This window comes from Poecilia formosa, unplaced genomic scaffold, assembly GCF_000485575.1.
Source record: "Poecilia formosa unplaced genomic scaffold, Poecilia_formosa-5.1.2 Scaffold498, whole genome shotgun sequence".
NCBI classification, from domain to species: Eukaryota; Metazoa; Chordata; class Actinopteri; order Cyprinodontiformes; family Poeciliidae; genus Poecilia; species Poecilia formosa.
Genome location: NW_006800437.1, coordinates 62,864 through 73,069, shown reverse-complemented (window position 1 = coordinate 73,069; position 10,206 = coordinate 62,864). Strand labels below are relative to the sequence as shown.

General features: G+C 41.5%; 1 protein-coding gene and 1 long non-coding RNA gene across 3 annotated transcripts in view; one reads left to right on the top strand and one right to left on the bottom strand.

Annotated features, from left to right (window-relative positions):
- LOC103156760 (B2 bradykinin receptor) overlaps positions 1 to 1,744 on the bottom strand; it is a 5,029-nt gene extending 3,285 nt beyond the window's left edge. Inside the window, exon 1 of the mRNA XM_007578921.2 lies at positions 778 to 1,744. Coding sequence (XP_007578983.1) covers positions 778 to 797 — 20 coding nt within the window. The 5' untranslated portion in view covers positions 798 to 1,744. The remainder of the gene's footprint in view (positions 1 to 777) is intronic.
- The window catches only part of LOC107834004 (uncharacterized), a 20,367-nt gene that overhangs the window by 6,820 nt on the left and 3,341 nt on the right, over positions 1 to 10,206 (top strand). For both annotated transcript variants that reach the window (XR_001659780.1, XR_001659779.1), the window contains exon 2: positions 9,953 to 10,194. This is a non-coding gene — a long non-coding RNA (uncharacterized LOC107834004). The remainder of the gene's footprint in view (positions 1 to 9,952; positions 10,195 to 10,206) is intronic.

Genomic DNA, 10,206 nt, shown 5'->3' with positions numbered 1-10,206 from the left:
CCAGAGCCTCAAACAGAACCAGAGCCTCAAACAGAACCAGAGCCTCAAACAGAACCAGCCTCTCCCTGCTGGTGCAGAACCTGTAATCACTGACGTTTTCTCTGCTTCCTCTGCATGTCGTCTGTAATTGTTTTACCTGATTCTGAGTGATTCTGCTGAGTTAATTACCTTGTTACAGTAATGAGCAGCAAAACAAAGGAAAAAACAAAAGTCTCTTTTCTGTCATCATGTTTGATCTGTTTATGAATATTAAGCTTCCTTAAATAAAAAAAATGTTTTTTCATTTAAGTAAATTTGGTTTTTTTATTTTTATTTTGTACATTAAACAACTCAAAACATAAAAACAGGGTTATTGGTGGATATAATATGCATTGTATACGTTATACTGGATTCATGTAACTATAAGGTTATGTCATGAGGAAAATTAATAAAAAGTGGAAATATAAATAAGTTTACACTCCATTGAATATGTAAAACAAAAGTTTTGACATCATGATACATTCTATTATTATCTTAAAAAAATAAGATAAAAAATTATTAGTATTTAACTCAAAGTTCTAAAATTAGAACCAGAAACCAAAGTATTTAAAAAGAACAACTTTTACTTACAGTTTATTTAACCACATTTCATCTTGTTCTATCTCAGCATTATACTGTAAGTTTACAAAGCAATCTTTCCACAAATTTTTAGCCCATTTAATCATCCAGATCTGCTGGTTCCTGACAGGAGCAGCTCCTCCCAGATCAGATAGTGTGTGAAGCGTTAAGATGTCGTACCTGGTAGCTGGAAGAGTCATTTCTCCTGAGTCCAGATGCTGCGCGTCCCAGTAACACTCTGCTGTCTGTCGTGACTCGCTCCTCTGAGGAATCTGCAATTAGTGTGATGTCAGCCAAAAAGGGAAAGCCAGTTTATAGTTCAGTCAGCGCGCTGCGGCGCTTCTGATTGGCTCTCAGCTCCTGCCTGCACCCTGTCAGCTCTGAGATGCTTTATGGCTGCATTTATATAAACACATGTAAAAAACCCAGCAGCTTCTTGTACTTCTAAGAGTTTACAGAGGTTATTTGGTTTTGCCTTGTTTTGTCTGTTGGGTCACAACGGACTGAAAGAACCACAGTTCTGGTTCTGTTGGACCTCAGAGTAGGTGACCGGCTGGAGAACCGGGCCGGACTCTCTGCTCCAGTTCTGGACTGGTTCATGTTTACCAACAGAACCAGGACTTCCTCATGTCACATGTGGAGTACCTCAGGGCTCTGACCTCTGACCCCTCCTGTTCAACATCTATTATGCAACAGTGGCTCAGATTATAACAGGAACTAAGATTAGCTGCCATGACTACACAGATCGCCTGGTGATGTCATCAGGTGAGTCTGAACCATCCAATCACTGAACAGATGCTGAGAACGGATAAATGTATGGAAGAGCCTAAACTTTCTGCAGCTGAACAGAAGCTGAAAGTCTTTGGAGGTAAAGAGGAATGATCTAGAGTTATAGATCTGGAGTTATAGATCTAGAATTATAGACCTAAAGTCAACAATCAACTTCAGCTGGAAACTAGAGTTCAGGATAAACTCTCACCTGAACCGTCAGAGCCACATAAAGGCAGTTACAAAGCTGGCCTTCCATCAACAGAAGAACATTTCCTAACCCAGTCTCAGGTCCATCTTGTCTCCAGTTGGTCCATCTTGTCTCTGTCTCCAGTTGGTCCATCTTGTCTCTGTCTCCAGTTGGTCCATCTTGTCTCCAGTTGGTTCATTTTGTCTCCAGTTGGTGCATCTTGTCTCCAGTTGGTGCATCTTGTCTCCAGTTGGTGCATCTTGTCTCCGGTTGGTCCATCTTGTCTCTGGTTGGTCCTTCTTGTCTCAAGTTGGTCCATTTTGTCTCCAGTTGGTCCATCTTGTCTCTGGTTGGTCCATTTTGTCTCCAGTTGGTCCATCTTGTCTCTGATTGGTCCTTCTTGTCTCCAGTTGGTCCATCATGATGCCAGATGTTCTCTAATATTCTCCAACCTGTCCATATGCCTGCCACACTTTTCTTAACTTTGTTTTTATGTTAAAACTGAATTTTCCATCCTCTTTGTTTTGCTCCACCTCATAAAATCTCAATAAAACATATCTGAGTTTGTGGGTGCAAAGTTCAATGGGTAAGTGACGTTTCTGTCAGGGTGACAAACACTGACACCAGGCATTTATTAGTCGGTTAGTAAACCGGCTGGTTGCGGTTTTACTGGGACAGAAAGTCGCCAGCAGAGACACTTAAGTTTAAAAGGACTTTTACTTCAACAAGCAAAGTGTTCTGGTTTGCAGCAGGCTCTTCACGCAGACAGGAATGGGCGGCACGTATCTGAAAGCAAGCTGCAGATTCTTTAAGTGGGAGATGATTTCCAGATGGTAAATGGAGTAAAACACCAGAATAAAAACACATAAGGTGAGACTGGTGTCAGTAGAAAGGACCAGAACATTCAGCCTGAACGATTTGGTACAGAGAGGATGGAGTTTTGCTTAAGTGGATGGAAGATTATTTCCAGTCCATTAAGAAAGTCCATTAAAAATGCCAACTTTGCATTAAATTAGCATAATTTACAAAATCATGCAAAGTTGGCATTTTTAATTGACTTTTAATGGACTTTTAGAGCAACTTTGCATTAAAAGTGTCATTATTTACCGAATGACACTTCATGACAACTGTCATAAACATTCATAAAGACTCCTTTATGTTCATGACAGGTGTTATGTCATGTTTATGACAGTGTCATGTCAGTCTTATGCACATGCCTTCAAATAAAATGTTACCCTGCTTGTTAGCAGCAGTGACCAGTTTCTGGAGGTTTTCCCCGTAACGACTCGGTTACTCTGAATATTTCATCCTGAGATGCAGCACTGAGTGCAACCTGTAATGATTGGGAAAGAGTTCCACTCAATCAGGCAGAAACCATTGGGGGGAAATATGAAACCATCTGATGTGCTTGCAAAACCTGCGTTATTATCTGATTATCTGCTCAAATGTATGTCTGCTGTCAGTAGATTTCGATAATTCCATCGTTTATTTTCAACTCTGTTGTTTTGTTGAGGTTTGATGCCTCAAATCAAAACTCAAGACTCAGTCATATGTAGTGGAGGTTTGTTGGATTTGTTTGTGTTTGGCGTCCAGCTGAGCCACGTCTCCTCTGATGAAGCAGCCTGACGTCACTCAGCAGGGTGTGTGCTCAGCGTGTCTGTCGGCCATGTTTGGCTCTCCTCTCTGCTGGAAACCGTGGAGCTCCTGGTCTGATTCTGACAGGAAACCTGATCCCTCTTCTTCGTGTTGTTTTCTTGGACACACCCAGAGTTTTAGCATGATTCAGAAACGTTCCACAGGATTGAGATCAGAGCCGACCCAGAAGCTTAATGTCAGCCTGCTGTGTCCGGACCGGACCGGGCCGGACCGGGTTTACTGTCCTGTTTGAGCTCCAGGCTGTCCGTTCATCTGTTAACTGGAGGATCTACTCCTTCCTCACCATTTAATCCGCTTTGTGCAGCAAAACATGATGCTGCCACCACCGTGCTTCACAGTCTGTACAGTTCTTAGAAGATGACATTCTGCTTGTCGTAGGTCTACGTTTGTCGTCTCATAAAAGTTTTCCTCAACGTGTTTTTGACTTGTTCATGTTGGCAGCTTCCAGTTTCAGTCAAGCTTGAAGGTATCAGTCAGGAGCAGGCAGCATTTGAACATCAGGATCTGAAACTGTTCTGTTCAGCTGGAGGTTGTTTCAGGTGAGCCTCCTGTATTTCTCCCAAACACAGGAGAAATGTCTTATTAAAACTACAAAGTTACTCATTTTTATGAGTTTTAAATCTCATAAAAGTATAATATGTTTAAAAAAAGAAAAGAGAAAAGAGGTAACAGTATGAAGGCAAATCAAATTTTACTTGTGTAGCAGCTTTGAGCAACAAGACACAGTAAACGGTTTAAACCTCACAGGACGTCTGAGTGACTGGAGCTAGAGAGAAGATGGACAGTCAGAGTGTGTTTGGCTTTTTAAGGAGCTTTAACCTGTCAGAGGAATATATGTAATATCTAATTTTAAACAGATCCAATAGCTTTCTGACCAACATTTAACCAAATACTAGAGGAAGTCCTGAGTAAATGATCCAGTCTTGTTTTTAAAAATTGTCACCTTGTTCATTATTCCTGCCACAAAACCAGATTTTCTAAATGTTTTTGATCAGCTGGAGTTTGGTGTGTTAGTGACGGGTGGATGAAGTCAGAGCGGCTCTGAGTCACATCAGGAGCAGAACTGATCTGACCTACTGCCAGTTTGTGGGAAAACCTTTTAGAAGATTTTTATTATTAGAAATGTTATGACTACCATAAAAAATCCATAAATATTCTGGTCCATTAAGTCATTTTGCTGATTGAAGCATGCAGTTGTGTGTGTGAACATGAGAGTGTGTGTGGGGAGGAGGAGGAGACGGTTGCCATGGCAAACTAAAATCCCTGAAGTGATTCTAACTGTTAGTTATGCAACCAAACCTGCAGCTTTTCTAGCAGCAGACAGATTTACTGCTCAACCAGACTGGAGTCAGACGACGGCACCGTCACCGCACAGTTTGGTGCTGCCAGAGTTTGGTGCTTCCAGAGTTAGGTGCTGCCAGAGTTTGGTGCTTCCAGAGTTAGGTGCTGCCAGAGTTTGGTGCTGCCAGAGTTTGGTGCTTCCAGAGTTTGGTGCTGCCAGAGTTTGGTGCTTCCAGAGTTTGGTGCTTTCACATGTTAAAAGTCTCTAAAAACAGAAAAAAGATCCAGATTTTCTGCTAGTTGCTTTCCTGAAAGGAAATTGCTGAGAGAAATCTGAAACATCTGAATCTAAATTAGCAACATGTGCTCTGGCTCATGTCACTGAGAATCCTTCCACCCATGAAAGTAGTCCTCTGTCTTTTACAACAGGTATCTTTTTAAACATATCTAAAAGTTTCTTTTAAGTGTAAGTCCCGGTTCCGGTCCATTTTGCCCGGAGCAGCAGAGCTGCAGCTGTTGGCGCCTCAAGCTGTCTGTCGGTGTGACCCATTAGAGCCTCTAACTGTTGGAAAACACCAAGCGATGAATCTGTTATTCCCTGCAGATTTAATCTCATCAGCCTGATGCCACTTCGGACCCGCTAGCGTCTTTCTGCACCAGTAATGTCCCAGTTTAATCAGGTTGTGTGTTCTGGGTAGAACAGCTCCGCCCTCAAGCCTCCAGCTCAAACTCTGATCTGAACATTTCATCTACCTCAGATAAACAGCAGAACTAACAATTATCCAACCAAATGTAATAAAAACATTCAACTTATAAATCAGCTGTATTTTAAAACCATGGAGAGTATAAATAACTAAAGGTTTTAAGATTAATGAGCAACAAGCATTAATGGTGTTGGTGACTGGATGGTATTTTGTTATAACAGTAATACTTTCTGCAGTCTTGGCTGATGTGACGCAGCGACACCAGGAAGATAATCTTCACTGCTTGGTGATGTGATTAGAGAGCAGCGGCTGCAGAGTGGAAACCTGCAGCTCGGCCAGCGCAGCTGATTGTTTTATCTGCCATTGTCTTCCTCACCGGTGCTGCAGGGCGTCTCCATGGAGATAAACAGTCCAATCAGACTGCAGGAAGAACTTCCCGGTAATGTAGCAAATTCAGTTTCCTCCTTTTCTTAGTCGACCTTTCCTCAGTTTCCTAAAAGAAACAAATGGAAACATCTCATTTGATCAAAGTCTTCACTCTGATATAAACAGTTCCATTAACGTAAATATAATATATGATTATTTGACAAAGAATCATTAAAAACAGGAATTAGCTGCTGAACCAGAGGCTGACATTAGAAACACACAACCTGTTATTGTTTAGTGTGACTGATTATTACTGTGAGCCAATAATGAATGTTATCACATTTAGAACCAAACCAGATGTAACTACAAAAACAAACTGAAAGTCATTTTACTAATCCTAACTGATTTCAGGTCAGGCAGTGAACAAAAAGGTCATATATGTTTTTTTTATACAATGATTGCATATAATAAAACCACAATAAACACAATAAAACCACAATAAACACATAATAAACCCGCGATAAACAACATTATGAGTGTGAAAGTTGTGACATTTTGTCTGTTGAAACTGTTCCTGGGTGTTAAACTCTCAGGCTGAAAAGCCATAAACCTGACCACAACCACAAGCGTGTCGCTGCTGCTCTCTGTTCAGAACCGACTCGGTTCTGAACAACATGAGCGTCTGGACCAGGAGCCCGCTGCTGTCTGGAAACATTCTGCTCATTTCCTGTCTCCTCCTGCCTGTCTGTAGGGTTGTTGATGTGCGGCGTGTCGGCCATCAGCCCCTCTGCGCCGCCCGCCTGCTGAACGCCAGGCTGCCTCCAGACAACAGGACAAACTCCAGTTATTGTTTTAACAGCTGCTTCTGACAGCGCAGCCTCTGCATGGAGAAGAAGTGAACATTTACAGAGATGTGGCTTTAAATGCAGGGAGGACCTCTGGTGGTCAGTGTGAGTCACCCAATCAATCATCAACACATGAAAGATTTTTAACCTTCATATTTAAACCCTGAGCCGTGTTGTCTTCATTCTTCTTTTGAATAGTCCAGGAAAGTCTGACGTCTGAGGAGGAAAAAGACAAATGGACATGTTTGCGTCAACAGTTGAAGCTGAAAGTTTGCATTTCTGGCTCAGTGTTTATAGTAGAAAAGTGTGGGGGAGTTCGATGATTTGGAAGGAATTTTCTGTCCTCAAGCCTCTTACAGGCTTTCTGTGGTTATGACTCAAACTCTGCCTTCATAAATTAAATATAATTGAGCAGAAAAAAAAGATTAAAAGTTGAAGGAAAAAATATCTGAAGTACAGCAGTTTCTGAAGCACAACTTGTGGAATGACCTTTGACCTCTAGTGAGGTGAAGAAAACTTAGAGCCTGCAGTTTGTTTGTCGTTCAGCAGCTCAAAGCATCTGGACTCAGTTAGAGGAGAAAACATTTTGGTTGTTGTGGTAAAAAGTTTGAACACTCAGCCTGAAGAAACTTGTAATTCCTGTTCTTAGGTACTTAGAAAAACATTACGCAACGTTCAAATATAAATATTAACATAATGTGAAGCATAACGTTTTTATAAAAAGACACATTTGGATGAAACTAAAGGAAATATAAATGATAAAGCAGAGTAGCATCAAGATGCAGAGCTCAGGACTCGTTTCCTCCTTTCAGAAGATCCTGATGTAACCCCAGACTGAGCCGTCTGTCACTCAAGGTTAAGTTCAACTTTATTTATAAATCCCATTAAAAACAGCTGCTGTACCCAAGTACTGCTCATGAAAATAGAAATATTAAGAATAAACAGGGGAGAAAAATAAAACAAAAATATTAAAAGATTAAGAAAAGACAGGAAACATGAAAAGTTCAACTGAATCAGCAGGAACTGTTTTATCGTCTGGATCAGTTCCAGCTGCTCTGACCGCTTCAGGAGTTTCCTTTCTGATCTGAATGAGGTGATTAGATGATTCAGCAGCTCTGGACGCCGTGCAGTAAAGAGGCGTTCTGCAGAAGACATGCAACACGCAGGGCCGGGCTGGAGGAACAATTATTTATATTCACATGAACATAAGACGAGCTGCTGTAAATAAAACAGACCTGTGGGTCCCTCTACTGGCCAAAGCTCATAACGCACCCTGCAAACACAAAATAAAACCAAGAAAATATTCAGGAAATGTCTGAAAAGTTAGTTTAAAAAAGACAAAGTTAGTGGAAATAAATTGGTTTCCATTGATTCCATATTAGGCCAAAACAGATCTTATATGGTTTTGTGAAACCAGATATTTTATTTTTAACCAGCTTGTTTCTGTTTATTCAAACCTCTTCTCCATCATAAACTATAAATAACCTTGGAAACATGGAGTGTTTATGACTGAGCAGAAAACAACTTGAATCTGTCCGAGTCTCTCTGTCATCCTGTCATTTTCTCTCCATCTGTTCGGTCCTGTCCTTCCCTCCTTCAGTCCCCGGAGTCTCTCTCTCTCTCTCTCTCTCTCTCTCTCTCTCTCTCTCTCTCTCTCTCTCTCTTTCTCTTGTTTTTTGGCCAGCAGCTGAGACCTGACTGATGCTGCTGCCAATCAGACAACGGGAGCAAAACATTTCAGTCTCCATGGCAACAGCCCGCTGATTCCCAGCCGTTACTGAGCAGGAGCGACGCAGTCGAGTAAAACCCGCCACAGTGAGAATCGGTGTTTTGTGTTAGTCAAACTCGGTGGTTCTGCTGAGTTTTGTTGTAATCACCAAAGACATCATAACTAACTGGTGGCGGTGAGTCGTTGTTTGCTCTCTGGCTCCCCCTGCTGTTGTAAACAGGAACATCATTGAGCTAAAAATAAACCTCCATCTGATCCAGCAGCCAGTAAAATTTTTATCTGCCGAAGTCAGAAGTAATCAGACCAGTGGATTTATTATTAATGTGTTATCCATATGGTTAATATTATATGACCTGAATGAAAGAGGCTGTTCACGGATTTATTATCTGTGAGGAGAAAAACTATTAAGACACAGATAATGTGATGATGTTTATCGTTTCTGTCTCGCATATTTTTTCACTGCATTAACATGAAAAACAACATATAAAATAAACACATATCTAAAATTAAATGAGAATAAATCTATTTGTTTTGAACTGAGTCCATATCAAACCTCCTCCCATACATGTGCATCAATTTTCCTCCAGAATGAGGAAAATGTCATTTTTCAACCGTTTTTGCCATTTCATAACATGTTTCTGTTATTTTAATTTCTGCTTTTATTTTATTTCCCTTTGTGATCAATTAAGTATTTTTTTTATTTAACCACAAAAATGCTAAATAATTTTTAAAAAAAATCTCTCGTTTGCTCAGTGGTGAGCAAACTTTATAAAAGGTTCTGACTTTAAATCACTAACGGCCTGCACCCACTGGACATTTAGCTAATGCACTAAATTCAACATTCACTGCAAGTAAAATATGTATTATGTTTTATAAAAAGTAAATTACCTTAAACAGGCACAAATTTATCATTAAACATTTAGCAGGAGCTTCAGGACGGCAGCCTGGGATTTTGTTGCTGTTTAAAGAAATCTCTGTTCTTCAGGTTGGACTTTAATGTTTGGATGATCCAGCTGATGTTTCTTTGAGCAGCTGAGAGTTAATGATGAAACCAGCAGACCTGCAGGTTTAACTCCATCCAGCATCTATTTAAGCTGCTTTAAAAGCTTCATGTCTCTTTCTGCTTCAGCTCCATGAGACCAAGACGAATGTAAAACTCATCTAGATGCTTCAGGTCCTCATCTTTAGTTCCCTTTGGTGGCGTATCAAGGCTCAGCTGATACATGGCTTCCCTTATCTGTGAAGTCAGGCTGTGAAATTTTTGGTTTCTGTGTTTTTGCAGGAGAGAAATTCGGTGTTTCCCCTCAACGACACTCCTAAGTGAAAGGAGCAGCGGCCGTCCTTCTAAATGCAGAGATGCCATTATGTAGAGAGAGTAATGAAGCGTAGTGAGAGGCGGCGGTGGCAGCAGCAGGGGGCGGTGGAGCCCCCGAGACGGCATTAATGCTCTCTGTTCCCTGTCACACTCTGGATTCACCGACCAGACGAGGCGTCAGGAGGAAACCTCAGCAAGACAGAGACCCTGTTTCCTCTATGAAATGTTAATAACAGATTTAATCCTGTCTGAGCCTCTGTGAAGGCTGGATCTCACTAGTAAAATGTGATTCTTGTATTTATGTAGATGATTAAATAAGATCACAACCTTCATGAACATTAGCTTAATGGACAAAAATCAAAAACTAGTTTGAGGAAAAAGAAAAACCCAAAGGAGAGACGGAAAAGTTTCAAAGATGAGCGCTGGGAAAAAAATCCTCTTACAGGCTGTTGTCACCATGGCAGCAGCCCGCTGAGATCTTCCCTTCATTTCTGGCTTCAGCATCACGAGGTGAGAACAGCGGCCGGTTGGCTGCTGAACGTCTGCAGTGGCTTCTGCTGGTGGCAGCTGCCAGGCAGGCTGCTCATCGTGGAGCCGGGACCAGACCTCCATCCTTCTGGTGCAGCTTTCCCTGGACGTCACCGGCTCCAGGGCAGCTGGTTAAAACAACCATAAACCTGCAGGTCACCGGCTCCAGGGCAGCTGGGTAAAACAACCATAAACCTGCAGGTCACCGGCTCCAGGTGGGAACGGAT